Source organism: Diabrotica virgifera, chromosome 7 (genome assembly GCF_917563875.1).
Source record: "Diabrotica virgifera virgifera chromosome 7, PGI_DIABVI_V3a".
Lineage (NCBI taxonomy): Eukaryota > Metazoa > Arthropoda > Insecta > Coleoptera > Chrysomelidae > Diabrotica > Diabrotica virgifera.
In genome coordinates, this window is record NC_065449.1 from 95149102 (window position 1) to 95163712 (window position 14611).

Sequence of the window (14611 nt, forward strand, 5' to 3'; positions counted from 1 at the left end):
TGGGTAGGAAATTTTTCGTTTATTAATAAATAGAAAATGAAAATAGATTCTATCCATGTGAGATCGGTACCTACCGGAGGGACCGCAGACGTTCGGATACAATTAGCGTGTCTTTGTAAAGACAATGAAATCGACTTTGCGAAGTAACCATTTACTCAGCACACACTACACATTACACTATTATCTGATTGCAAAATCAACTTTACCTACTGCACATAGTTGTCGTTGTCGAGGCATACCTAATGATACCTAAATAAAAAAATACTTAACACCGAACATAAACTTAATAATAACTCCGCTTACCCCTAAACGTATTCTCTGATCGTAGACGTCATCAAGTTGTCAAAACAGAAGCGGATATTAGAAGTGAGGTTATGCAAACGTCAAAGTATAGTAAATATTTGTGGGAGTATGCAGAAAAACGATAAAAATGAATCTAATTGAAGAAAGAAAAATAGAGATATCAAATAAACTTAAGAAGGTAAAACCGTTCTTAAAATATCCGGACAAATATTTATTTAAAACAATCACTGTTTCAGGAACAAGCAAATTTATTACTTTTACAAGAAAGATTGGCCAAAAGCGCACATCTAACTGAAGGAATTGGTAATATTTTAAACACTTTTGAACAGAGATTATCTCGACTAGAAGATACCATTTTACCAGTATATAATGAAACTGAAACTCTACGTAGAGCTCAATGCAGTAAGTTTATGAATGTGTTTCATACAGTTCTCCAAGAAATTATTGTACCATCTTAAAATTGGGACATTTTTGATGTCTCGAATTTCATAAACCTGTTGTCCGTTTTGAGTGATTTTTTTAATATGTTGTAGCCTTATTCTTAAACAATATCCCTGTAGTAATGGTAATGTTGTTGCTAGACAGGTAAATGTCATTGTTTCCCATGTATAACAATCATACTCTGTTTTTGTCTCAAATTTAGGAACACCCTGTGGAATATTCTAGCATTTATCATCATCATCATCATCCAGCCTTCTGTATCCAAAGTTGAACATAGGCCTCCCCTAATTTCTTCCAGTTTTGTCGATCTTGGGCTTCCTGCAACTAATTCCCAGCTATCATGTTGACATTGTCTGTCCATTGTGTAGGTGGTCTACCTCTACTTCTTCTGTCTGCTCTTGGTCTCCACACTGTAATTTTTTGGGTCCACCTCCCATCCTCCATTCTGGCTACATGGCCCGCCCAATTCCACTTCAGCTATGCTACTCGCTCTATGACATCTATGACGCCTGTCCTTCCTCTGATTTCTTCGTTTCTGACCCTGTCTCTGAGAGTCAGTCCAAGTAGTGACCGTTCCATTCTTCTTTGGGCCACTCTAAATTTCGTTGCTGTGGCCTGGGTTAACGATAATGTTTTGGCGCCGTAAGTCATTACTGGAAGCACACATTGGTTGAATGTCTTCTTTTTCAAATAATTTGGCAAGTTGCTCTTGAAGATGTCTGATAGAGCTCTTGTTCTCTCCCATCTTTTATTAATATTAAAAATGGTTATTTTGCTTACGTTAAAATGGTACGCTACGGCAGATAGTGACCAAACATCTTCTAATTTCGTTACAATTCTTGATTTTAGTTCTTTGCCAGCCTGTGGAGTCATTTTTTGAGGTTGGACAGAATAAGTTATCTGACAAATTTTAAGATTTGGTAGTGACATTGACAGTATGTAAATAATAAGTATTTATCCTTCAAAATACACTGCTCAATTTTCTACAAAATACGCTTCAAGAGTCGTATCAGTTTTTTTTGGAACCAGCTGTACATGCTATTTTGATATGTTTAGTGTTTGTTTGATAGAAAAATATTTGTTAAGGGAAGGGAAGCAGAACTATTCAGATGTTTCAAACTTAATTGTAATAAATCAATGTATATATAAAAGTATATATCTAGGTTAGCAAAATAAATAAATATGTATTTAGTTGACATGACACGTACAAAATATTGTTTGTTAAAATAATTTTTATACGTAAGTTAATTATTATAATAAACTATTCTAAATGGGACATAAGCCACAATTTAACTAAAAAAATGATTTTATTAACGTTTTGACGTCCAAATCGGATATCATTGTCAAAATACAAAAATTAGTCAGATTAAATAAATTATTAGAAAAAAATTTTTACTAAGCAACAACATTTTTGTTTAATTTAATAATATTTTGTATTTTGAAAACGACATCCGATTTAGACGTCGAAACGTTAATAAAATAATTTTTTTAGTTAAATTGTGGCTTAGTTCCCATTTAGAATAGTTGATTACAAAAATGCCACAAGGAAATAGCTTCAGAACAAGTTAATTATTTTTGTGAAAGCTTTAGGTCTTCCTTTTATTTTAATTTTGGACGGTAATACTATTTCACTTATAACTAAAAAAATATATTTTATAGTCTCTTAACTTTTTCATACTGTTTTAAAAAGTTGTTAAACTCATTAAAACAACTAAATAATTGTCCACACTGCATAGTTAATTTAAAAACAAACACTAAACAAATAAAAAATAAGAAATCTCTTTACTAATCAATATTAAAATTAAAGTGTAAACACAACGCGATTAAACAAATTCCAACACTGACACTCTACTTTTTTATTTGCGTACACGTTAGCGTGTACCTAGACACAGCGTTATATTTAGGTATATTCTTCTTTTCCTTCTTTAGTTTGTTGGCCTCCACCTACTTGGGTATTTGGCCAGCTCGTCGGCGGGTAATAAAGGAAAAATATTTATAATCTAATGACATTAATCGTAAGTCGTTGTAATAATATATACCAGTTTGTTGAGATTGGAGTTTGATACAGTTTTTGAAGGAAAGGAAAGAAGGTTTACTATTGAAAATAAAACCATTTTGTAAAAGTACAAATTTTCTATGAATAGTTCAAACGATCAAAAACACTTTTAACGTCACATAACTGTATTTTTTACTGACGTTTATAATTTCTAATTTAAAATTATATATACATATACAATTGGTGTAGAATGTAAACATACAACGGTGTGACGTCACGACGCGTTTTGGGGTGGCTGGTATAAGTTGAATTTTTAGTCGTCTTTAGGGGCCAAACGAAAGACAAACAAAACTTTTTTTATCTTTGATACAGGTTCTAAATTATGTTCTGTTGTGATTTATAACATTTTTTTCGAATTTAAAATTTTATGCATGTTCCCTATTATGTCCCATAAATTTTTGTTTAGGTTAAAATTTGGACTATGAGGTGGTCAATTCAAAGTCCGAAGATTTACCTATTGTAAATAATATATAATAAAATAATATATATACCAATAGAAGGAGCTGATAGCATGGTAGCTAAGTACTTCTCTATGTAAGGTCACTGCTTGACTGCATCGCAGTAGAGTGTTCCATTTCCACCAAACAACAAAAAAAGTTATGGACTTAATTGGAACTTTAAATAATTAATCCACTAACTTTCACAACAAACCAGAAACTTTTTGACTGTTAACATTAAACTAGACCAAATAAATAAATTGTTAATTTCTCATAGCCTACTTAACACCTGTTTATTAAACTAAGCAGAAAATGGGGATATATTGATGAAAAACATGTTTAGTTGTTAAACTACCTAACTTTTTTATTATCCAACACAAGCGAATGAATAAAAAACAAAATGTTAAGAAAACCTGATGCTAGAGTTGGGTTTTAATTTCAGTATTTTATAAAAATGTACTACAATATTCCACAGGGTGTTGCAAACTTTGAAAAAAAAATAGTTTGATTGGTAGGTACACCTGGTATACAATGGCAATTTACCTAGTCTAGCATCAATATTATTACAACGATATTGTTAAAGCATAAGACTGTAACATATTGAAAAAATCACTTACATCAGACAGCAGGTTTAGGAAATTCGAGACATCATAAATGACCCATTTTTAAGGTTGTGCTTTAATTTCTTGGAGAAGTGTATGTTAAATGTGTATATGATTTTTTGTAGATATTGAACCTACATTGCATTTACTTGACAATGTTATAAGCCATTATGAGGTTTCCGGTGATGTTGAACTTATAATTGAGAGAGGACCAGGAGAAAGTGGAACTGATCTTCAATCCTACATACATGCTCTTGAAAGATTAGCAGATGCACAAAAGTATTTTGAAAAGAACATACCTCAGAGTGTTGAGCTCATAAATGTGGTAAGAATTGCATTCACAAAATATATGCTAAGTATAATCCAAAATGTATAAGAGTTATTTATAGTTTTGTTTATTCTTATTTGCATATCCTTATATCCATTACAGGTGTTAGATTTATTTACTTTAGCTCTAATCAACTTTCTGTCTGTTTTACTATCCTTTTTTTTTGACAAATTTTTTATTAAAAAATTTGTCAAAAAATCGAAACGTTAATAAATTAATTTTTTTAGTAAAATTGTGGCTTATTTCCCATAGAAAACAGTTAATTTTTTATTTCTTGATGCTTCCAGTTTCTTTATTTACTGTTTCCAGTTTTTCCTGCATTTTTACTTTTTGCCTATTATCTTCCGATATTTCAAAACAAAAATTTAATTAAGGATATATCCACAATATTAACCTGTTGATATGCATGTTCTTCAATATTTAAATTTATATTATTTAGTGCCGGATTAACCAATAGGCAAAGTAGGCAGTTGCCTAGGGACCTCGGCCCCAAAGGGGGCCTCGCAGGACTCAAAACTAAAAAAATAATAATTATAATTACATAAAAACTATAAATCATATTATGTTGAAAAATTCAAATATTGCGCAATACCATAAAACTGATGGTGGACGTTTAAAACTACATTACAATGCATACTTTTGTTGTCATAGAAAGTCTATGTTGCGAGAATAAATGGCTAATGAATACCCTTTGGTAGAAGAAACAGAATGGAAATAAGAAAAAAAAAAAAAAAAAATTCGAGAGTGGAGCAGAAAAAACACAAGAAAAATCAGCAGAACGAAAATATCATTAAGCAAGAGCTAAAACAGAAGCAAAACTCATTTGAACTCAGTTTCACACGGAAATCCATAGCTAGTGATGCCGCAACCAATGAAAATGCATGTGATGAAATAGAAATAACTGAAGGAAACATAGCTTACGTGACCGAAGAAGACAAAAAACATGTAACGACAGTTCTATTCCAGTCCAAGAGCCAGAAACCGAACCTAAGTTAGAAATTGAAGTTAAAGATAAATTGGGTCCTAAATTCGAAAAACGACATAGGATTACGGAATACAATAAATGAAGAAGTAAGGAAATTTTGGATTGGGAAAGGTCTTCAGAATGTAAAAACCTTGATGGAAGTTTTTCAGCATCGACAAGAAATTTTGAAGGCATTACAAGATTTTTATAAAATCTATGGTTTTTCGAAACCATATGAGTCGAACAAAAATTAAAAGAGATTGGCTGACGTATTTATTCTCCCTCAAATGGAATATCGTAATTTGGGTTTGTTCATTCCGTGTACAACTTTTTTTCAGCCTCTACCCACCGTTGAGAAGTTATGATCAAATGCTTAAATGAAACTGTACTAAGCGATCTCATTCACCACGATCTAGTCCTTAACATAACAAGCAGCACAAGATGGACTGCAAGGGCAGATGCAACAAGACCTTTGTCTAAAGATTACAATGCTTTCAAATCTGCTCTTTATACACTTGCTAAAGACACTAATCAGAAAGCTGAAACAGTTGATGAGGCTAAGTGTTTGTTAAAAGAAATGCCAAAAAAAGAAACATTTATAATACATACATGAGTTTTGGGTAACAATTTTAGAACGATCAACGCTGTCAGTAAATCATTACAAAGAGAAGAGATTGAACTTCAAACTGAAGTTCGGCTTCTAAATTCACTTTTGGAGTTCTTAAAATTCCAAAGAAATAATTGTGCTTACTGCGAACAGAAGACCTGTGATCTACAATATTCTGAATATTCCGACGCGAGTAAACGAAAGCGAGCAAGAAAACTAAATTTCGATGATGCTAATTCCAATTAAGTTTTTCTACAGGGTGGACAAAAGTTAAAGGTTGAAACGTATGTACTAATGTTCGATAAGCTAATTACTGAGCGAGTCGTCGGTTGACAGTGTACGGGTCAATGAACTCAGTATTTTGTCTTTTGTTCGTGTTTCCAAAATTGAGTGATACTAAAGGAGCGTGCTCCATAACTACATAAAAAGTATCCTGATGATATTGAATCTGTACTTGAAGATGAATTAGAGCAGTTCAAATATTTTATAACCCAGCTTCAAGACTTGCAGGGAAAACAATTTATTCCTGCTTCATAGTCATTTTGGGTTATTATAGCAACAGGCGAACGGACATTTTCAAAAATGAAAATTATTGAAAACGAAGAAAGCCTAGGATTGTCTTAGCTTGGGTTGCCTAGGGGCCTCAAGATTCCTCATCCGGGACTGATATTATTGTAAACCGCAGAAAAGTTCCTTGCAAATAAGGTGGTAATATAAAACAATTTATTAGGAATACCATGACCTTTTCGTAATGAATTAACATGATTCCAGAAGTTCTTAAGGTTCAATATAATTGCAGAGTCAATCTGAGTAATATAAAAATCATGACATTGCGTTTTCAAATTTTTACATAATATACATAGATAAGTAGTTCAGAAAATTCAAGATAATCATCAACACACATTGTATGTTTAAATTTTTAGCATGAACAACTTTCTTAATGCTCGTTTTCACGTTACATCTTATTGTACGTTTTGTGTGTCATACAAAACGTACGACAAAACGTACGTTTTGTGAATAAGCGGATTTAATTTTTTCGATTCGACAAGACGTACGTTTTGCTGTTTTCACGCTACGTCTTATTGTACGTTTTGTGTGATAGGACAAATCGTATCACACAAAACGTAAAATAAGACGTAACGTGAAAATGACCCTTTAGCTACAATGAATTTCCTCAGATCTAGGTAATACAAACCATTTTGAAAGAAAGATATTGAGAAGGAAGGATATTGGGACCCATCTGCTACAATCCTAATATGGTTCAATCACAAGTTGTATCAATGTTACAAAGAACCTTCTATAGCAAATTATGCAAAAGTACAAAGCTGGCGCTGGACAGGTCACCTTATAAGAATGGATAATAACACAACAGTTAGTAGAATAATGGTGGGATGTCGGCTAATAGGAAGACCAAGAAAGAGGTGGATAGACGAAGTGAGAACCCATGCTAAAGAGATATTGAGAGTGGCAAGGGCGGATCCAGGGAGGGGGCCATGGCCCCTCCCGAGAATTTAAAAAAATATAAATTTAATTATTTGCTGTTCAAATGTTTTTAGTTTCAAACACATAATATATACGTATGTACAAAACAGAGGATAAATATGTCTTCTTGACTATAATAGGGAACTTGCACTAAATTTTTTTTTGGATAAAATTGTTAATTTATGTTTTAAAATTTTATATTCAAAATATTACGTCTTAACAATGAATAGTGTACGTACAACATCTAATCAAAGTTCCGCGCCTAAAATTTCCGTTTTAAACAACTTCAAAAGCGAGACCTGAGTTCTGACGTCACAGGCCACTCGTATCGTTTGTCCGTTCGGGGTGGGCCATTGCATTTAATGCAGTTTGCCCATAGATAAATAATATAGTTGAAATATCTTTTTTTACTCTGTGGCAAAAATGATTTTTTCTGTGATAGGCAAAATATTAACATTTTATCTCTGTTGACATGTATCAAAAAGTTCTTTTTTATGAAATTACTTTGTTCGTTTCTTGTGTTGAAGAACAAAGAAGAAACAAGTAACTTAAAAATAAACAAAACTTTTAGTAATAAAAGTAAGAGTAACTAAAAAGTATTGGTGCTACTATAGTATGCGGTCTACAGTCGGGTTTCTACTATAGCTTGCGGTCTACCGAGGGATGCGGTGTAAGTATAAGCTGAGATGATAAAGATATTAACTTGTAAAATTACAATAATGATTCTTCTTATTTATGCGTGTTATTAACTTTGTAAAGAAGGATTCTGTTGCTGCTAATCACCATAATCTTTTCTCAGAAGGCTTTGAACACAATAATGAAAGGCTCCAGTAGGTACTAATAACCATTACAATAAAATATAATCTTTATTATAATGCAAATTACACCGTAATCTCCAGGATATACGAAATCCTTCGATTAGAGGTAGGTAGATCAAACCCACGGGGTAAACCGTATAAGTACTATAATATAATGGTACCAAACTATTGTTATAAACGGTTTAAACATGCTTATTAATAACTTTTACTTATTTGACTTGACACCTCGCATTTCTCCAATAGAATAGCTTTTACTACTTTTTATAAAAGTTGCCACGATGAAGACATCAACGGTAGGTAAGTTAGTCAGATTGACCTTTTGAAAAACCCTCGTCCGTCATATGCGTTTTAAACTCTTTACAAGGTAGCACTCAACTTTATCAATTTCAGTTTAAAACTAAGCTGATTGGGGAACTTTTATTACAATATATAAGATGAACATAAATAATACCTAGGAATTTTTCATTAAAGACGATTAAAATGTAATATACCCGTGATACCTACCTTAATCACGTTGTTTCCGCCGGTTCACCGTGGCCGGTGACGTCGAACCAATAGAAGGACGTTCAAGAGCCTCCTAAGATATTTGAATTTTATAGCATTTTCAAAACGTCGTAATAAAACGGGTTAAAAATATTTGTTTTTTCGCATGCAAGCGTTTCAAGATCATGTTACCTTATGTTTTTTAATATCATTTTAATATTTAAAATTTTTTGCAAGTTCCCTATTGAACAAAAGCAGCAACGGAAGCTTCAATAATGACATAGGCTGTTTTGTAAATCAAAATGTTGATAACTTTACAAAGTGCCAATTGGTAGAACGACCTTGGCAGCCATCAAAAACGTATTAATTTCCATATTCTGTACACACAAAAAGTAAAAAAAGAAGTGAAACGTTACTTGGATCACTAACACTTAGAACAATGGATTTGGTTGGTACTTTCGCACATTCAAAAGATTTTGCAAGTATGTATTGCGTTTTATTATTCTAATAAAAATATGGCCACAATAAAGGGATGACAGCCCAAAGCCTTGTCACGCAACCTTAAACATCTTTCACCAAATTCATGGGCAAAGACAGAGCCATACAAACCCATGAAAAAACATCATACAACAGGGAGTGCGTTCAGGTTGGGCTGGATTTTCTACAACCCACATTACCCACATTTTACAAGTTATTGCAACCCACCAAAGTTAGTCATTAACCAGATAGACTCTCAGAGGTATAAACAGATCCAAGAAAATAGAGTAAGACTACGACCAATAGTAGAGTCTATAGTGTTCTTAGGTCGACAAAATATTCCTCTAGGAGGCCATCGTGATAATGGCCTTCTGCGTCTAGACGAAGATGCTCTGGAGCTGGACCTAGCAATGAGGGGGAATGTAACGGTTTAAACTCGCTTCATGAGATAGGTAATACTCTCAAACAACACCTATCCACAGCATCTTCCCGAGCAACAGACATTAGTAGCACGAGTCTATTCTAGTCTGTATCAATTGATAACATGATTAACATGATCGTCAGATTTGACGAAACGACCGACGTATCCCACGTGGAACGGCTTTTTCTTAATTTGAGATACATACACAATAATACATTCGTGAAGACTTCAAGTTCATTGACGCTTATGAGAACATAAAAATAATTAGTGAAAATCAAGAAAGAGGGGAAAAATAAGGCCTGACAGGAGAAGCATTGGGAAAAATAGTATTAAAGTTGTTGAAGCAACTGCACTTGGATCCTGAAACTGGAAGAAATGTGTAGGAATCGGTACTAACTTTAATAATACTTTGATAAAGATAAGTTCTGAATGTCTTTATGATACTCAAAAGTGTGTGAAAAGTGCCTTAAAACTCACCATTGTAACCCTAATTTTTAAAAATTACCTTCAAACCCCCCGGTACCGCCTCCACAAATAAAGTTCATGGCCCCTCCCGAAAATCGGTCCTGGATCCGCAATTGGAGAGTGGATAACTGAAGGAGAGCAGCCAAGAAAAGAGATGCTTAGAGGTGGATGCCAGGGCCTTGTGCACTTATCTCATTACTTGTAGTTAAGTTTTTGATAGCTATTGCTCACTTTCATTAGCGTTATAAGTTTGAGAAAGTTTAGAGATAGTATATTCTGTAAGAAGATTATTTTTTGTAATTATGGTCTCCAGTTCATAGCAAAATTTCACCAATGCTTTTCCGCCGGCATTGAGATTTTCGCCTTGAATGGTAAACTCACGAATCCTGGGACGTTTTTTGAATCAATTAAACCAATCACTGGATACTTACATAGTGCAGTAACTGAAGGTGGATATGAGCTATCACCTCCGATTTCATTGAACCTTCATCGATTTGCATGAAAATTAGTGAGTGGTTAGAGGATATCTCAAGGAACAAAGGTGGCATGGTGCCGACTTGCGCTTTTACCCTGGGGTGGATGCCACCCCTTGTCGGGGGTGAAAATTATTTTATTAAAAATAACCTCATAATTCGATAGGGGTACAAATTCTAAGCAAAATTTGTTATGTAAAGTTATTAAAATAATAAAATAAATCAAAACTCTTTGAGTTATTAAAGATCAAAGATTTTAATTTTTCGTGGGAAAAATGCATGTTTTTAACCGATTTTTCGTAAATAACTTAAAAACTAAGTTTTTACAAAAAAGTTATTATTACCAAAATTGAAGCTAATAAAAAACGAAATAAACTCCTTACTAGAAAAATCTTAACTAAATGTTAACTATTAAAAATTTTAATGTTAAAATGTTAAAATGTTAACTAAAAGTGAGTTAGAGGTAATTGACCGTATATTTTTTACGGCGAGTACCCAAATCTAAGTATCCAAGCTTAAATAACGGGAAAATGATGCATTTGATAACATAAACTTATTAAACATTTGTCAAAGTATTAAGAAATGTAAAGTATCAAATGAGCCCCCGAGCAAGTTGATAGCATTAAAATTTATGTTCCAAAAATTTTTCAAATTTTATCTTTTAAAAATTTTTCCAAAAAATGTTATTATTTTTTTAAAATAACTCCGTTAATTTGACATCAGCTTCACCTAAAAATCACGTGAAAGTAAATTCCAAGGACTATTAAACCACGTTGAATTTAATCTTTTAAACCTCTTACTTTTTTTAAATAAAAGGTTAAATGGCCCCGGTTACATGGTTCTCGCAGCAAAATTTAAGCTTTAAACGTTTCTATCTCGGTTAGTTTTACCCCACCGAAATAATAAAACAGGTAAAATATTTGATAGAGAAAAAACTAAAATTTCGTTATATATCATTTTTTACGTATATTGAGTATTTTTGGAGTTATTATTAAAAATATGCATTCTAAACCATTCAAATATAAAGAAATTATTGTGAGGATTACTATAAATTTTAATTTTTGTGGAAATGGCGTATGTTTTATTTTTCACTTTTTCCTAAAAAATTCGAAAGGGTTCTCTTATTTTCATCATAACTTGCTTGATTTTAATGCTATTAACTTCTTCTGAAGCTCAATTGATAGGTAAACCTAAGTGCTCTGACAAGTTCTTAACAGGTTAATTTTATAAAATGCATCATGTTCCCGTCATTTAAGCTCGAATACTTAGATTTGAGTACTTAGACTCTAAAGCTTATAGTTTTTGAGTTATACGTGAAAACAGCTTTAAAGCAGGTATTTTTTACGAAAAAATAAAATCTTTGATCTTCAATAACTCAAAAAGCATTGATTTATATTAATAACTTTATATAACAAATTTTGCTTAGAATTTGTCCTTATATCGATTTATGGTATTATGTTTGATAAAATAATTTTCACCTCCGAGAAGGGGTGGCTTCCACCCCAAGGTAAAAGCGCAAGTTTGAATTATGTCACCTTTGTTGCTTGAGGTATCCTCTAACTACTCACCAATTTTCATGAAAATCGATGGAGGTTCAACGAAATCGGAGGTGAAAACCTTCAGTGACTCCACTAATAATAGTTGTATATTGTTTTTATTAACAAGTTTATCGAAATTGTTTACAGTAAAATATCATTCAAATATGTGATAGAAATTCCCATGTTTATAACATCTATCAATCAATGTCTAGCAATGATGTTCATTTTTTAAGTTTTTTGTTTAAATATATACATACAGATATAAAGCAGTTTTGTTTGATTAATAAAAAAACGAACAATATCTTTTTTGATTGACTTTATGCCAATAAAAGTTTAAAATCAAAATTATATGTTAATGTTTGACGTTCCTCTTGTTTAATCAATACTCGGAATTTTTAATTGTTTCTTCTCAAAATATCCAAACCAACAGTAATCTATATTCAAATATAATATGTAATACTAAATGAATATGATCTTAAAATACAAATCGAAATATAAATGTTAAATCTATATGTGATGCACTACATACTATGGATCACACTTCAATATACTTCATGTAGATCTTGGTGTTTACAATTCATTTTTTCTGAATACATATCTTTCTTTCTTTCTTTCCTTTCTTTTACTCTCTCAGAGTGTCGAATTTGGGATAGATGTTATAATTTCCATTCAACCATCTCTTCCATTCTTTTCAATTTCCTGCCATTATTTTCAATTACTCGAATGATTTTTGTTTAACTTTTCTCGCCTCTACTACTTGTTGTATCCATTTTTTTTGGTCTGCCTATTTTTCATTTTACGATGTTCTTTGCGATGTGGACTGTTCTTGAAAATATTTTGGGTTGCATCCTCATCACATACCCATACCAGTTCATTTGCATCTTTGCTATTTTATTCGTTATTGGTTCTTGGTTGACCTTTCCCCTAATAGTCTCGTTGCTTAATCTATCCCATGTTGTCGTTTTAACTATCCTTCTTTGGTGTCGCATCTCAATTGCAGACCCGGATCTACAAATTTTGGGCCCCCCTGCAAACCACACGAAGGGCCCCCCATGAGCGGTTCTATTATAGGTATGCATTTTTGGTGCCTACCCGGGGTCTGGAGGTATTATTTCCAGTAATAAGAACAGGGGGTCCGGATTTAAATGAAAAAGGCCATTCCCAAAATGATCACGCAGTATTCGAGGAGCTTCTCTGGATGTGTGATAGGTTGCCGCGTACTGCTGAAACTATTGTTGATTTTAAGCTTGACCGCTTTTTTACAAAATAGTATCACTATTTTGTTATAAATTTTTATTCTTGTCTCTCATGTAAGTTCTCTTTTTTCCAGTATTGGGGCTAACCCATAGTATAACTTGTTTTATTTCTTTGCTCTATTTGTTATTTTCAGTCTACATATTTTTCCGTTGTTAGTAGGTAATTATACTTCCCAGGAATTTGTAAGTTGTAACTATTTCCAATTCAGAGTTTTTACATTTTACTTTATCTTCCTTATATTCGTTCATTCATTTTTAGTTCTTCTATTTGTTCTACCCATATACTATACATTATAAATCATATAATTCAACTCTACGTTATTGATATTTTTTGGACTTTACGGTCATTAAACTTTTATGTTTAATGTAATGTAGTTGTGTTGTGACAGGCTGATTTACACCTAGTCTATGCTATTATATAAAATTAATTATTGTTTCTTTATTTTTAGACTTCATTCTTCCACAAAGGTAGTGATAAATTGAATGCAGAATTTAAACTAATTTTGGATAAATACAACACTCCGATTTTACCAGTGGTACTACTTGATTTAATTAATTTAGATGGTAAGTTTTGTTATATCTTTCTGTTAAAACCAATAATAAGCTTTAGTTTAGGCTGCATCATCAGCATACATTAAGGACCAGGGAATGTTACCTTGTAGTTTCGCTGTTAACTGATCCAAAACTCATCATCATCATCAGTGACGTTACAGCTCTTTATGAGCCAAAGCCTTCTTCAGAACAATCCTCCATTCGCCCCTGTCTCTGGCAACTCTTCTCCATGCTCTAATTCCAATAGATTTCAAAGCATTTTCTAGGTTGTCTTGGTACCTAAGTCTCGGTCTTCCTCTTGCTCGTTGTCCTATCGCCCCATTTCGGTCAAAAACTTTTCTGACTATGGCATCTTCCTCTTGCCTGATTACATCGGAATGGGACGTTTCATCGCCACCGTTTCGATGCCGCCGGTTCATCGCCAGTCCATTTCATCGCCGTCCGTTTCATCGCCGGCCGTTTCATCGCCGTCCGTTTCATCGCCGTCCGTTTCATCGCCGGCCGTTTCATCGCCAGTTAGTCAGTTGATTTTGTACTATGGGAGATGACACGACACAACGTTAAATTCAGTTCAAAACTTATGACAAATAAAAAGATAAAAAATATTATTATATTAATTTACTGTTCTATTTCTACTTCCCCTAAATTTGATACTAAATAATATTAAATTTGTAGTGTTAAATTATATTTTATATAATAAAAGTTTAAAAGTCTATTAAAGTATGGCAACGGGAATGGTCATATCTCGCATTTCCTAGAATTCCTAATTAATACTAAAAATAAAGTAACTGTCGAAAATTGGTAGAAAATTCTGAAATATATCAGGCCGATGAATATATATGGCGATGCACCGGCCGGCGATGAACTGGCGGCATCAAAACGGCGGCGATGAACCGGCGGCGATGAAA

The 14611-nt window shown here is 32.8% G+C and overlaps 1 protein-coding gene across 1 annotated transcript in view; it reads left to right on the forward strand.

The window, feature by feature from the left end:
- Positions 1-336: 336 nt before the first annotated feature.
- Positions 337-14611, forward strand: part of LOC126887848 (exocyst complex component 7) — a 92408-nt gene continuing 78133 nt past the window's right edge. The window contains exons 1-4 of the mRNA XM_050655743.1: positions 337-481; positions 540-705; positions 3965-4164; positions 13601-13715. Coding sequence (XP_050511700.1) covers positions 431-481; positions 540-705; positions 3965-4164; positions 13601-13715 — 532 coding nt within the window. The 5' untranslated portion in view covers positions 337-430. The remainder of the gene's footprint in view (positions 482-539; positions 706-3964; positions 4165-13600; positions 13716-14611) is intronic.